At 50.6% G+C, this 15,679-nt stretch overlaps 1 protein-coding gene across 2 annotated transcripts; it reads left to right on the top strand.

Annotated features, from left to right (window-relative positions):
- Positions 1 to 8,785: 8,785 nt before the first annotated feature.
- PYCARD (PYD and CARD domain containing) lies at positions 8,786 to 10,239 on the top strand. Of its 2 annotated transcripts, XM_011933633.1 has the most exons (3): positions 8,786 to 9,338; positions 9,528 to 9,584; positions 9,883 to 10,239. In XM_011933633.1, exons 1-3 carry the CDS (start codon positions 9,065 to 9,067, stop codon positions 10,137 to 10,139), a joined length of 588 nt encoding a protein of 195 aa, XP_011789023.1. In that variant the 5' UTR covers positions 8,786 to 9,064; the 3' UTR covers positions 10,140 to 10,239. The 2 variants fall into 2 exon arrangements, with proteins under 2 accessions (XP_011789023.1, XP_011789024.1); XM_011933634.1 differs by lacking the exon at positions 9,528 to 9,584.
- The last annotated feature ends 5,440 nt before the right edge of the window (positions 10,240 to 15,679 follow it).

Raw genomic sequence — 15,679 nt, 5'->3', positions numbered from 1 at the left:
GAGATTATAGGCACGCTCCACCACGCCCAGCTAATTTTTGTATTTTTAGTAGAGACGGGGTTTCACCATTTCACCCAGGCTGGTCTCGAACTTCTGACCTCAGGTGATCCACCCGCCTCAGCCTCCCAAAGTGCTGGGATTCCAGGCATGAGCCACTGCACCCAGCTGCTCATTCCTTCTTGCATGTTGCATGGTGACAGCACAAACTTCTGCTGGTCTGCTTAGGAAGGTAGCTACTTCAGGCTGCCTGACACCTTGTTTAACCTAGGCCCTCATTCAGGCTGTAACCATTTGGTTCTTTTAGGAGGAGAAAAGTTCTATTATTCTTCCGGATAAGAGCAATTACCTGTGTAAATGACTGCAGATTCTCGGGGTATGTGAAAAGGCTCAGGAAGCTGGCGCTTTTTTTTTTTTTTTTTGAGATGGGGTCTCTCTTTGTCCCCCAGGCTGGAGTGCAGTGGCAAGATCTGGGCTCACTGCAAGCTCCGCCTCCCGAGTTCACACCATTCTCCCACCTCTGCCTCCCGAGTAGCTGGGACTACAGGTGCCTGCCACCACATCCAGCTAATTTTTTGTATTTTTAGTAGAGATGGGGTTTCACCATGTTGGCCAGGATGGTCTCAATCTCCTAGCTTCATGATCCACCTGCCTCGGCTTCCCAAAGTGCTGGGAATACGGGCGTGAGCCACCGCACCCAGCCAAAGCTGGCGCTCTTTACCGGCACACTGAGAAATCCAGGGGAGTTTTGTGTCCCCACCTTCTTTGTCCTTAAGTCTCTGAGGTCTCACGGTGTCGCCCAGGCTGGAGTGCAATGGCGCAATCATAGCTCACTACAGCCTCGATCTCCCAGGCTCAAGTGCTCCTCCCACCTCAGCCTCCCAAGTAACGGGGACCACAGGCGTTCACTGCCATGCCTGGCTAAAAGCCCCTGGTTTCTTCCATTCTTGATGGCTCAGACTCAGCCTTATATTAGCAATAGGAAGAGGGTTTGAAAGAGGGTATATCTGGAGCTGGTCTCTGAAACCACAAGCTGCTCAGGCTAAAAAACTCAACTTCCAGAACTTAAATCTCATCCGGAGTTTCCATCATGGCCAAGTTGGGGCTGAAAGTCCTGCTGTCAGGTGTCCAACACAGGTGGGTGATAGTCAACTCAATCCCTCCCTGCAGATAGGCAAGGACTGACCTCTGATCCATGGAAAGAACATTGATTGTCCTAAGCAGACTGAGAACAAGAAGAGGCAAGAAGCCATGTGCAAGGAAGGAGGGAGTGGTGAACCAGTGTAGCTGGCCTTACGAGGTCACTCAGACCTAAAGAGCTCGCTAGGGACAGATTTCAGCTTGTGCTAAGGGAAAGCTTCCCAACAGCTCAAGCAATGAGTGCCTTGGAAGGTGAGAGCTCCTGGTTATTGGATACGTGCAGAGACAGGCCAGAAAGCCCCAGTGAGGGCTGCTACAGAAGCAAGTCCTGAATGCTGAGGAGCTCATGCTGGGCACTCCCAGGGAAAATCACCTATCTCTCTGGGCCTCAGCACCTTCAGTTACAATATAAGGATAAATAACACCATTCTGGCCGGGTGTGGTGGCTCACACCTGTAATCCCAGCACTTTGGGAGGCCAAGGTGGGAGGATCACTTGAGTCCAGAAATTCGAGACCAACCTGGGCAACACAGCGAGACCCCCGTCTCTACCAAAAACAGACAAACAAACAAAACAGTATGGTGGCTCATGCCTGTAGTCCCATAATCCCAGCTTCTCCAAAGGCTGAGCCAGGAGAATTGCCTGAACCCTGTCTCAAAAATAAAAGAAAGAAAAAAAAAAACCAACCCGTAGAGTTGTCATGAGGATTAAACTAAAAAATATGCCACATAGCCTGGGTGCAGTGGCTCACACCTGTAATCCCAGCTGTTTGGGAGGCCAAGGTGGGTGGATCACTTGAGGTCAGGAGTTCAAGACCAGCCTGACCAACATGGTCTACTTCTTTCTTTAGTAGAGACAGAAACCCTGTCTCTACTAAAATTATGAAATTAGCTGGACATGGTGGCTGGTGCCTGTAATTCCAGCTATTTGGGAGGCTGAGGCAGGAGAATTGCTTGAACTCAGGAGGCGGAGGTTGCAGTGAGCTGAGATCGAGACATTGCACTCCATCCTGGGCAACAAGAACGAAACTCAGTCTCAAAACAACAACAACAACAACAACAACAAAAACCAGAAGAAAGAAAGAAAAAGAAAAAATGTATATGCCACATAAACAGGGACAGTGTGCTGGCACCCAAGTGTGCAGTGACTGCCACTACCAGGTTCCAATCCTGACTAGAATTTCCTTGTTGTGTGACCTTGGGCAAGTCACTTAACCTGATTTTCTCACCTATAAAATGAGAATCGTGTAAGGATTAGTATCAAGACTACGGATTTCTGTAAAGATGCAACAAGGAAATTGTTTCGTTTCTTGTTTGTTTGTTTTTTGAGATGGAGTCACTCTGTCACCTCAGCTCACTGCAATCTCTGCCTCCCAAGTTCAAGTGATTATTCCACCTCAGCCTCCCAAAGTGCTAGGATTACAGGCACACACCACCACGCCCAGCTAATTTTTGTGTTTTAGTAGAGATGGGGTTTCGCCATATTGCCCAGGCTGGTCTAAAAATCCCAAGCTCAGGCAATCCACCCACCTTGGCCTCCCAAAGTGCTAGGATTGCACACCCAGCTATTTTATTTTGTTTTGAAACAGAGTCTCACTCTTGTCTCAGAGGCTGGAGTATAGTGCTTGAACCGCCTCCCGGGTTCAAGCAATTCTCCTGCCTCAGCCTCCCGAGTAGCTGGGATTACAAGCACCTGCCAACACACCCAGCTAATTTTTGTGTTTTTAGTAGATACAAGGTTTCACCCTATTGGCCAGGCTGGTCTCAAACTCCTGACCTCAGGTGATCCACCCGCCTCAGCCTCCCAAAGTGCTGGGATTGCAGGTGTGAGCCACTGCACAAGCTCTTCACAATTCTGAACTCATTGCAGCCTCATAACAATGCTTTCACTATCCTACAGGGAGGCCATGGGGCACAGGGGCTAAGTGACTTGCCCAATGTCCTGGCAGTCTGTGGTCCTTCTTGCCCCAGGAGAAGCAATCTGACTCCAGCAATCAAGGAATTACTTTGTTGCGGGGGTGGGGGTCACACCCAGGAAGCAGGCATCCTAATTCCACCAACTGCTCTGGCTCCTGTCCAGGGGGGCAAGGGTAAGCCTGGGCTGAGAACTGGAGGCTCTTTCCTGCCACGGGGGGAGGGTCAGACCGGGCACGGTGGTTCATGCATGTAATCCCAGCACTTTGGGAGGCCGAGGCGGGAAGATTGCTTGAGCCCAGGAGTTCGAGACCAGCCTGGGCAACATGGTGAAATCCCATCTCTAAAAAAAGATACAAAAATTAGCCAGGCATGGTGGCACATGCCTACGGTCCCAGCTGCTTGGGAGGCAGAAATGGGAGGATCGCTTGGGCTTGGGAGGTTGAGGCTACAGTGAGCCGAGAGGGTGCCATTACACTCCAGGCTGGGCAAGAGAGCCTGACCCTGTCTCAAAAACAAAAGCAACAAAAGAATTTGCAGTCAGCTCACAAAGCACATGCACCTGCCAAAAGATGTCACTTGTTCTCACCGAGCTCCAATCTAAAACTGCTGCAGGAGGGACGCTTCCAGTTATCCGAGAGAAACAGCTGCATTTTCCCAGTCCTTTGTCCCTTGCCTCCCTGTGACATCTCACCGAAGTGCTAACACTTGCTCTAAGGTGATGTCAGGTGACGGTCACAGCCAGGAGCTTCCCCATCTCCATCTGAATGTGTGCGTCAGTAGGACATAACAGGGGTCAGATCCCAAGGCCAAGCTGGGCCCCAAAGGAAGGACCCTGGGTGGTGATGCTCAGAAACAAGGAGAGCTTCACCTCACAGGAACGCACATGCTCACCTCCCTCTCTACCAAGAAGCTGGGTGTGAGGAGGAGAGAAGCATCACTCACACACACGCGCACACATACACACACTCCTGTAGGTGCATTTTCCTGCAGCCCCAAAGGTTCCATTGAAAGGCATCACATTTGTTTTACCTAAAGCAAAGGCCACCCCATCCAAACAAGGGCTCCAGAGATGCAGGCAGGAGGCTACATGGCAAAGGGGCCCCCTGCTCTGTGTTGTAGGGATTGAATCAGGCAATAATTTTTAAATGTATCAAACACCCAAAGCTCTTCCAATTCTACCAAAGTGAAAAGAGCAGGTTTCAATGATTCTAGATTCTAGGATTCTTGTGTCATTCTACAACGGCTTATCAAGGTTGGGTCTGTGCCAAGCTCTGTGCTGGAATGTGACCTTGGACAAGCCCTTCCACCTCTCTGAACCTATCTTCTCATTTACAAAGTGGGGCCACAATTCCCTATCTCAGAGGGACTGCTATAAGGCTTAGAAATAATGCACGTGGGCTGGGCATGATGGCTCATGCTGGTAATTCCAGTACCTGGCGGGGGGCCAAGGCAGGCAAGATTACTTGAGCCAAGGGGTTCGAGACCAGTCTGGGCAACATGCCAAAACCCCGTCTCTATTAAAAATACAAAAGGTAGCTGGGCATGATGGCTCACGCCTGTCATCCCAGTTACTCAGGAGGCTGAAGCACAAGAATCGCTTGAACCCATGAGGCAGAGGTTGCAGTAAGGGGACATTGCACCACTGCACTCCAGCCTGGGTGACAGAGCAAGATTCTGTCTAAATATATATATATTACAAAAATTGGCTGGGCATCATGGCATGCACCTGTAGTATCAGCTATTTGGGAGGCTGAGATGGGAGGATCATTTAAGCCCAGGAGGTCAAGGCTGTAGTGAGCTATGATCATGCCATTGCATTCCAGCCTGGGCAACAGACTGAGACCCTGTCTCAAAAAAAAAAAAGAGAGAGAAAGAAAAGGAAGGAAGGAAGGAAGGAAGGAAGGAAGGAAGGAAGGAAGGAAGGAAGGAAGGAATGAAAAAAGGAAGGAAGGAGAGAAAGAGGCTGGGCACGGTGGCTCATGCCTGTAATCCCACCACTTTGGGAGGCAGAGGCGGGAGGATCACAAGGTCAAGAGATCAAGACCATCCTGGCCAGCATGGTGAAACCTCGTCTCTAATAAAAATACAAAAATTAGCTAGGCATGGTAGCGCGCGCCTGTAGTTCCAGCTACTCAGGAGGCTGAGGCAGGAGAATTGCTTGAACCTGGGAGGTGGAGGTTGCAGTGAGCCGAGATCACGCTACTGCACTCCAGCCTGGCAACAGAGCGAGACTCTGTCTCAAAAAAAAAGAGAGGGAGAGAGAAAGGGAAAAAAAAAGAAGGAAAGAAGGAAGGGAGGGAAGGAAGGAGGTATGTGAAAGACTGCAGACTAAAGGCTTATTTCTATTATTTATTAAAAGAGGTGACTCCTAGGTTGGGTGTGTTGGCTCACACCTGTAATCCCAGTGCTTTGGGAGGCCTGGGCAGGAGGATCGCTGAGCCCAGGTGTTGGAGATCAGCCTGGGCAACATAGCAAGACCTCATCTCTACAAAAAAAATTTAAAAATTAGCTGAGCGTGGTGGCATGTGCCTGTAGTTCCAGCTACACAGGAAGCTGAGGTAGGAGGATGGCTTGAACCCAGGAGTTCGAGGCTACAGTGAGCTATGATTACATACTGCACTCCAGCCTGGGCAACAGAGTGAGATCTCATCTCTGAAAAAAAAAAAAAGCAGGAAAGAAAAAATGATGCCTGATGAATATCAGAAGACAGGTGGGAACTCACCAAGTAGACCACAAGGAAAAAGAGGCCAAGCAGAGAGCAGCCCCCACAGGGGCAGAGGTTCACAGATCAGCAGGGTGGAAGGGGCAGCTGAAGAGGTTGGTGAGGACCTTGAAGGCCAAGCCAAGGTCTTGGGACTGGAGTCTGAGGGCACTGGGGAGTCATGGGGGGTCTCTGAGCCAGGCAGGGGCAGGATCATACGTGTGGGTTAGGAAGATGTATCCTTCTGGCCACAGTGCACAAAAGAAGATGGAGATTCTGGAAGAATAAAGGCCAGTGAGAAGGCATGATAAACATCCATGAGCCAAGGAACACTGGCTGTTGGACCACAAGTGTCACCCATGGTGAGGATGTTGGCACACAGCTTACGCCAGCCTACACGCTACAAGGATGGGGAGCAAGGTCGAACACGGTGGCTCACACCTGTAATCCTAGCATGTTGGGAGCCCAAGGCAGGAGGATTGCTGAGCCCAGGAGTTCGAGACCAGCCTGAACAACATAGGGAGACCCATTCTCTATAAAATTTTAAAAAAACGAGCCAGGCATGGTGGCACACCTGTAGTCCCAGGTACTCGGGAGGCTGAGATGAGAGAAATGCTTGAGCCCAGGAGTTCGAGGTTGCAGTGAGCCACAATCCCTCCAGTGTACTCCAGCCTGGGCAAGAGTGAGGCCCTGTCTTCAAAAGAAAAAACAACAACAACAAAAAGGCTTTCAGCAGGGTAGCAGAACTGCTCCCCATCCTGTTTTTTTTGTTTTTGTTTTGCTGTTGTTGTTTGAGATGGAGTTTTGCTCTTGTTGCCTGGGCTGGAGTGCAATGGTGTGATCTTGGCTCACTGCAACCTCCACCTCCTGGGTTCAGGCGATTCTCCTGCCTCAGCCTCCCCAGTAGCTGGGATTACAGGCACCTGCCACCACGCCCGGCTAATTTTTGTATTTTTAGTAGAGATGGGGTTTCACCCTGTTGGCCAGGCTGGTCTCGAACTCCTGACCTCCACCCACCTCGCCCTCCCAAAATACTGGGATTACAGGCATGAGTTACTGTGCCCGGCCCATCCTGGTTTTTTGTTTGTCTTGTTTTTGAGACAAGGTCTCTGTTGCCGAGTGGCACAATCATAGCTCACTGCACCCTCAACCTCCTGGGCTCAAGTGACTCTCCAGCCTCAGCCTCCCAAATCACTGAGATTACAGGCCCCAAACCACTGAGATTACAGGCATGATGAGTCACCGCACCCAGCCATGCTGGAAGCTTTTGAATACAACATGCTGCAGGTATCACAGCCTCATTCATTCCTTCACTCAGCAAATCTTTACTCAGCACCTACTGTGTTATAGATATTTTTTTTTTTTTTTTTTTTAAGATGGGATCTAGCTCTGTCACCCAGGCTGGAGTGCAGTGGTGCAATCTCGGCTCACTGTAGCCTCTGCCTCCCAGGTTCAAGAGATTCTCATGCCCCAGCCTCCCTATTAGCTAGGATTACAGGCGCCCTCCACCACACCCAGCTATTTCCAGGTACATTCTTGACGCTAGGGATTCAGCAAAGAACAAGACAGGTAAGGTCTCTGATGCTCACAGGGCTCACATTTTAGAGAGGGATTAATGTCCAATAAGTAAATAAATGTATAATATGTCAGGGTCATATGACTATAAGGAACAGTGATTGTTACAACCCAGATGAGAGGGAAAAATAAAGGATTCCAAATACCCCACCCTGGGAAGTAGAGTCAGGATTCAAACGAAGAACTGTATGGCTTCGAGTTCATGGTCTTTAATCTCCTGGAGGCTGCCTCTCTTTGAAGAGCTTGTGTATAAGGCATAACTTGCAGTTACTGGTATCCTCCCTTGAGCCACAAGGTCCATTCATTCATTATTCATTCTGGAACCATTTATTGAGCACCTACTATTTGTCAAGCCCTGTTCTGGATGCTGAGGAGATAACAATGATCTGGACAAGCATGATTTACAGACTGGCAGGGAGAAGTGGTTTTAAACAAGTGCACAGGATTCGTTACACTTGCCATGAGAGCTACAGATACGTAGCACATGTTATGAACTAGCCTGGGAAAAGCTCTAAGCCTGGTCTCCCAGAGGAAGTGACATTTAACTTGAGGCCTAAAGTTTCTCAGGCAAAGAGGGAAGAGATTTCAAGGCTGAGGGAACAGCACGTGCAAAGGCTTGGAGAGGTAAAAGGAGGCTGACACGCTTGAGAAACTGAGAGACCAGCGTGGCCACAGCTCAGAGATGGAGGGAAAGCAGGGCGTGGCGTAAGACAAGGCCAGGGAGGCCCACAGAGGTCAGACCAGCAGACCTCCCCAGCCACGTTAGGAACAAATTGAGGGCGGGCCACCGTGCCTGGTGCCCATAATCTCAGTATTTTGGGAGGTGAAGCAGGAGGATTGCTTGAGCCCAGGAGTTCAAAGCTGCAGGGAGCAATGGTGGCGCCACTGCATTCCAGCCTGGGCAACACAGTGAGACGCTGTCTCTAAAAGAAAAGAGAAAAAAAAAGGAAGAATTTTTGGCACAGCACAGGTTCCAATGCTATCCCAAGCCCCTGGGCCCACAGTGGCTGACTCTCTACCCAGGATGCTCCCTCCAGTTGAGAATGTTCTCAACCAATAGCTGTTGTCATCACTTCCCAAGAAATTCAGCTCTTGGGATCAAATTCTGGCTCCCCTAGGAAGCATCTGGCAAGGTTTCGGGAGCCATGGGGTTGGCCATGTTATGCTGGAATCTTTATAAGCACCTGAGGGTTATCATTCCCATGTGGTAGAAAATGAAACTGAAGCTCAAGAGAGATTTGCACTCCCTACCCTTTTTTACACCTCATTTTTCTCCAGCATGTGGAATTGAGGGAGTTTCATGCTTCTAGCTGTCATGATTCCAAGATTCTATGACATGTGGGAGAGGCTCCTAAGGTTCGGGGAGCCGCAGAGGTTTTGGGGGTTCTAGAAATACGAGATCCTAAGCCTAGGTGCTCCAATAAACCCAGTGAGAGCAAGCCCAGGTTTCTGGTCTCTGCGGGTCCCCTCCCGGGTCCCACCTCACAGGCCAGCTGGAGGGCGCGATCCTGACGTCCCCGAAGGCCTGGGGCCCCAATCCAGAGGCCTGGGTGGGCGGGGACCAAGGGCGTAGTCAGGGAGTGCCTTTTGCTGGAGGGCAACGGACTGGGGCGGGGAGTCGGGAGACCAGAGTGGGAGGAAGGCGGGGAGTCCAGATTCCGCCCCAGAGCTGACTTCCTCCTGGTCGGCTGCAGCAGCCGGGTGAGCGGCGGCAGCGGCCGGGGATCCCGGAGCCATGGGGCGCGCGCGCGATGCCATCCTGGATGCGCTGGAGAACCTGACAGCCGAGGAGCTCAAGAAGTTCAAGCTGAAGCTGCTGTCGGTGCCGCTGCGCGAGGGCTACGGGCGCATCCCAAGGGGTGCGCTGCTGTCCATGGACGCCTTGGACCTCACCGACAAGCTGGTCAGCTTCTACCTGGAGACCTACGGCGCCGAGCTCACCGCTAACGTGCTGCGCGACATGGGCATGCAGGAGATGGCCGGGCAGCTGCAGGCGGCCACGCACCAGGGTAAGCCGCCCCGGTTCCCGTCCACCCACACCAGCACTTACCCCTCGGGCTCTTCCGCTTTCTGTTCCTCCTACCCCTAAACAAAGCTCCTGTACCGGAAAAGAGACTCCCCGCGCTCAGCCTCCTGACCGAGAGGACCCCGCCCCACGGCGGGAAGGGAAGGGGACCACTTGGCTCATATCCTTTCAGGCTCTGGAGCTGCGCCAGCTGGGATCCAGGCCCCTCCTCAGTCGGCAGCCAAGCCAGGTGAGGCCTCCACACCCAGCCCGGCCCCACTGTACTCCCGCACAGCCTGCATCTGTGCTCCCGCAACTAGGGCAGGGCAGGGCATGGCTTGGCAACCCTGCGCACCCCACCCACCAGCCCACACCCTGCCGGGGAAGGGAGACAATATTACCCTCATCCCACTGCATGTGGGGTCCTCTTGGGCCGCCCCATAAAGCCCCGGCCCCTAGGCTTGCAGAGGAATTCCTGAAGAACTCAAGTTCAGCAGGGACAGGCCCCACACCCTGGCTGCTGGCTCACGTTCTCCTCCCACCCCCAGGCCTGCACTTTATAGACCAGCACCGGGCTGCGCTTATCACAAGGGTCACAGACGTTGAGGGGCTGCTGGATGCCTTGTACGGGAAGGTCCTGAAGGATGAGCAGTACCAGGAAGTGCGGGCCGAGTCCACCAACCCAAGCAAGATGCGGAAGCTCTTCAGCTTCACGCCAGCCTGGAACTGGACCTGCAAGGACTTGCTCCTCCAGGCCCTAAGGGAGACCCAGTCCTACCTGGTGGAGGATCTGGAGCGGAGCTGAGGCTCCTTCCCAGCAACACTCCAGTCAGCCCCTGGCAATCCCAGCATACTCATCCTGCATCTGATGTTTTTATACACAATATATGAAAAGCCAGCTTGAACTTGTGTGTTTTCCTGCTTCTAGTCTGCTGGCATGTGCAGAGCTCAACTATGCTTCAGAGGCCACCCAGCCTCCAGCTCCATGTCCCTTATGCCTCCTGCACCCCAAATGCTTCCTCCATCCTTCCTGGTATGGCCATGGACTATCCCTCCTCATTCACCAGGTGGTGCTCCTTCAGTGCTCCCCTAAAGGGTCTAACCTTGCCATTATACATAACAGCCTGTGGCCCAGTTCCAAAGGTTAAAAGAGGCATGTACCAAAGGGCGCGAACTGTGGTGGGCAGCTCTGTCTGAAGCATTTAGAAACACACTAGTCTTCATAGCTCCCCTACATTCCACATTTTCCACAGGAGAAAAATGCAAAATTAGAGAAATTTTCAGGGGGAGACACATTAGAGCATTATCTAAACATAGGACAGAAGGGCACAAGTCACCAAATTGCTCGAGGGCTCCTTCTGGCCCTGGCTCTAACAGGCTTAAACGCCCCCTCTACCCCACTCCATCCCGTGGGGGTAAGGCTGATAGGTTACACTTTGCTCAAAAAACATGCCAACCACCAAAGCAAATTTTCAGGAAATGAGTTGTGGTAGCTGCCTCTTTTCTTGCTGCAATTTTTTTGGAGGGTTATTATTTATTCATTCATTTGAAAGGAACATTTAAAAAAAAATTTTTTTTGAGATGGAATCTCGCTGTGTCACCCAGACTGGAGTACAGCAGTGCGACCTCAGCTCACTGCAACCTCTACCTCTCAGGTTCAAGCTATTCTCGTGCCTCAGCCAGTCAAGTAACTGGGATTACAGGTGCTTGCCACCACACCCGGTTAATTTTTGCATTTTTAGTAGCAACGGGATTTTGCCACGTTGCCCAGGCTGGTCTCAAACGCCTGGCCTCCCTCAAGTGATCCATCCACCTCAGCCACCCAAAGTGCTGGGATTACATGTGCGAGCCACCGCGCCCGCCTTCTTCATGCAATTTTTGCCTACAAAGGGAAATATGAATCTCTCACTCCAAGAAACTTGGTCTTTCCAGAGGCTGTTTGGGAAAGCAGGAATCTAGGGCTACTTCTGAGTACACTTTACAAGCAATCCTTTCTGGCCTTGAAGAGGGAAGATTTGCAAAGCAATGGGCAGATACCAAGGAGGCCCTGGATCCTATCCTTAGGAATCACCATACAACCACTTTCCAACCTCACTGCCACACCAGCCTTATCTCTAATTACATCTTATCTGCAATACTTCCTACCTTGTCCTCCCTGCCTCTAGCTCCAAGAGCCTGAGAAATCCAAACTGATCATGGGAACAGACTCTCACTTTTTTTGAGACAGGATCTCATCTGTTGCTCTGGCTGGAGTGCAGTGGTGTGATCATGGTTCACTGCAGCCTCAAATCCCTGGGTTCAAGCAATCTTCCAGCCTCAGCCTCCTGAATAGCTGGGACCACAGGTGCACACCACCATGCCCAGCTGACTGTCATTTTTAACAGGACACCTAAACTCTCCTCCTAACCTGGCGCTTAACCCCATGCAACGTCTCCTCCCCTCACATACCCACGATCCCACCACTATCTGCTCACACCCGGTGCCCTAGCACATGCTGACCGCTTTATCTCTGGACACGTTGACATCTACGTGCCCCAGACTGCCCATACGCATGCATTCCTCTGGGTTTTACAGGCTTTTCCCAGTGTCTCTGTGGCAATGCAAATCATGTGCTGGTCTACCTTCACAGAAGACTCCACCACTCCCCCGCTTAAATGGACGCTTAAAAGGAAACATCTTTTCAACCTCTGTACAAGTGCCTTGCATGTAGAAATTAATCAATATATGGCAGTTACTGTGTATCTCTAGTATCTAATAGGATTTTTTAAAATTTCACAGGAACCTAATCATTCTCATGGCATGGGGCCATATAGGTAACACATCCTTGCATGACAGACATCCTTAGAGTCACTACAAAAACCAGGGCAGGCCTGAGGGAAGGAAGTGGTTCCAATAAGGTTTCCCTAAGATAAAACATTGCTTGGGGCTTCCTTTTTCCTTTGGGCTCTAGGAGAAAGAGTCCTACCAGGAATCTCCTCAGATTTTAGGCATAGCATAGTGGTTAACAACAGTTCTATAGCTGAAGAATAGAGGTTCAAGTCCCAGCCCCAACTCTCACTAGCTGTGTCAGCATCCCCTCTGTAAAGTGGGAGTGACAGGACGTAGCTCATCCCCTAACAGCAGCTGGCTCATGTTAAGTACACCTCAGAGTTAGCAATCACCTCCACTAGGACGGTTCTGCTCCTAGCCCCTCAGTGGCTGAGAACTGTAGGTGGGCACCTGTGCTATCCCAAAAACAATCTAAAGTGCCTCTCTGGCAGCACCCCCAGACTCATTCTGTTGCTCCCAGTCCTAGTAGTGGCTCCATGGATGTGGAAAGCCCAGCCCCAGTCCAGATGGCCCCAGACAACTCCAGCACCTTGGGATACATCCCAGATAAGCTGAAGGGTAACCACTACAAATGGCAACACTCCTGCCAAGCCCTAGAACTGGATTTCAGAGACATTCAACAAAGTGAAGGAGCAACTCAAAATCACCTTCCCCTAACACCTGAAGGGCTCTCCCATGCTTCTCTGAGGCCCTACAGGAACCATATCCCATCCCTGTGCTGAGGACTCCCTCCATGATGGTCCAGGTCTCTGCACACAAGCAAAAATCCCACAAAGAGGACAGCATCCTCTTTTTTGCTCAAACCTCCCATCTAAGCTTCACAAGACTTAAAAAAAAAATTAACAGAAGCCAGTGTTGGCTGGGCCTGTGCTAATTACAAAAACCCACATGCAGGACCCTGTCTTCCTTTTCCTTAGCTCCCAGCCAGCAGAGTTTATATAGAAATATAATCCTAGCACTTAGGGAGGGCCGAGCAGAGAGGATTGCTTGAGCTCAAGAGTTCAAGACTAGCCTGAACAACCCAGTGAGACCTCATCGCCACAAAATAATTTTTTAAATTAGCTGGACATGGTGGTTCATGCCTGCAGTCCAAGCCACTCGGGTGGCTGAGGTGGGAGAATTACTTGAGCCCAGCAGTCGGAGGTTGCAGTGAGCTGTGATCATGCTACTGCACTCCAGCTTGGGCCACAGAACAAGACCTGTCTCAAAAAAATAAAGCAGTGGGGTGGGGGAGGGAGAAAGATGAAAGTTTTGTACAAAGTCAAGTTCCCTTTCAGAAACAATTTGACTCTGCCAAACTCTAGAACGTTACTCTAAGAGAAGTGTTGAACCAACAGCATCATTATCACCAAAAAGCCTGTCATAAATGCTTTCTTTGGGGGGAGGGCAGGGGGATCGTCTTGTTCTGTCACCCAGGTCTGCAGGCTGGAGTGCAGTGGTGGGAACACAGCTCACTGCAGCCTCAACCTCCCCGGTTGGGACCACAGGTACTTTTTTTTTTTTTTTTTTTGAGATGGAGTCTCATTTCTATCGCCCAGGCTTGAGTGCAGTGGCATGATCTCGGCTCACTGCAACCTCCACCTCCCAGGCTCACGCGATTTTCGTGCCTAAGCCTCCCAAGTAGCTGGGATTACAGGTGCATGCCACCACACCTAGCTAAATTTTGTACTATTAATAGAGGTAGGGTTTCACCACGTTGGCTAAGCCGCCCACCTTGGCCTCCCAAAGTGCTGGGATTACAGGAATAAGCCACCGCACCTGGCCTGAAATGCACATCTTGGGCCCCACCTGGACCTACTGAGCTAGAATCCATATGCTGACCAATGATAAAGTTCAATTTATAAATTAAGCACAGGAGATTATTATACTGTACTGAAACTGTATAAGGCAAAACCATGGATAAGAGAGGATTCGTGTGTGTGCGCATGTATATTTTTATCTTTTTAATCTGTGTGTGTACATATATATATCCCCCCCCCCAGTTATAGAGGATGTAGTTCTAGCCATCTCAGACTGACAGGTTTGCACACCGCTGCTCACAAGGATGGGGATTTGCCTTGTTTCCTCCTCAAGGGCACAATAAACAGGATGGCTCACCTTTCCCTCAAAGTCTGGAAAATCAAAACCAAAAAACAAGCACAATAAGCCTAAGTTCCCCCCTACCTATTTTCCTTTTTCTTTTTAGATAGAGTCTTGCACTGTCACCCAGGCCAGAGGGTAATGGCACAATCTTGGCTCACTGCAACCTCCACCTCCCGGTTTCAACCGATTCTCCTGCCTCAGCCTCTCAAGTAGCTGTGATTACAGATGCCTGCCACCACGCCTGGCTAATTTTTTGTATTTTTGGTAGAGACAGGGTTCACTACGTTGGCCAGGCTGGTCTCGAACTCCTGACCTCGTGATCTGCCTACTTCAGCCTCTCGAAGTGTTGGGATTACAGGCGTGAGCCCTCGCGCCCAGATGCCAGGTCCATTCTTAAGAACACTGCACTCAACAGTGACAAGGAATCTGTGTGATTGTGCAACACTGCCACCCCTCGGCGAGATGAGCACAGGCAAGATGTCACCTGGGAAACGGTTCCTGCCCACTTCATCTGGCCCTCTACTGCCCTTGCTTGGACCCCGCTCGCTGAAATGCTTCGTCGTTGGCTCCAGGGTCCAGCACCAGCACTCTCACAGGGACAGCACATCCACCATCTTCAACCCAAGCACCCAAGCTTTCCTCTGCCTCTTGCCCCTACACCGGTGGCCCTCAATTGTTTTCCAGTTGAGAGTCTCTACTGCCCCAATATTTAGAGCTAAAGCCACAATCCAAGGAGCTGACAGCATTAACCACCAACAGAAAGCAGTATTTCTTCCAGCTCCAAACTCCTGCTCATAAACTACATTCTCCAAGTCTGTTACTGCCTCAAGGATACTGGGAATTTTAGACTCAATGGTCTCCAAAAGCTCTTAGAATACCTTGAGATTGAGGATCTAATACTTCTTTTTTTTTGAGACAAAGAGTCTCACTCCATCGCCCAGGCTGGAGTGCAATGGCGCAATCTCCGCTCACTGCAACCTCCACCTCCTGGGTTCAACAAGCGATTGTCCTGCCTCAACCTCCCAAGTAGCTGGGACTGCAGGCGCCTGCCACCACGCCCGGCTAATTTTTGTATTTTTAGTATAGTCGGAGTTTCACCATGTTGGCCAGGCTGATCTCGAACTCCTGGCCCTCAGGTGAGGATCCAATATTTCTACAACAAAAAATCCTGGTCAAATGTGCTGGCACAACCCAATTGACAATACTTTCTCAGCTTCTATGTGCCAGCGCCACTGAAGATACTTGCATTAAAAAGGTGAGCACCGCAATTGTAGACATAGTCTTCTAAGTCAAATTATTTCAAAATTGCCAGGTGCAGTAGCACACCTGTAGTCCCAGTCATTCAGGAGCCTAAGGTGGAAGGATCGCTGGGGCCCACTGAGACCAGCCAGGCCAAAAGTGAGACCCCGTGTCTTTAAAGTTTCAAAATATAGT

The sequence above is a fragment of the Colobus angolensis genome, unplaced genomic scaffold (genome assembly GCF_000951035.1).
Source record: "Colobus angolensis palliatus isolate OR3802 unplaced genomic scaffold, Cang.pa_1.0 Scaffold128, whole genome shotgun sequence".
NCBI lineage: Eukaryota > Metazoa > Chordata > Mammalia > Primates > Cercopithecidae > Colobus > Colobus angolensis.
Note: the sequence above shows the minus strand (reverse complement) of the source record. Positions and strands in the feature narration are given on the sequence as shown.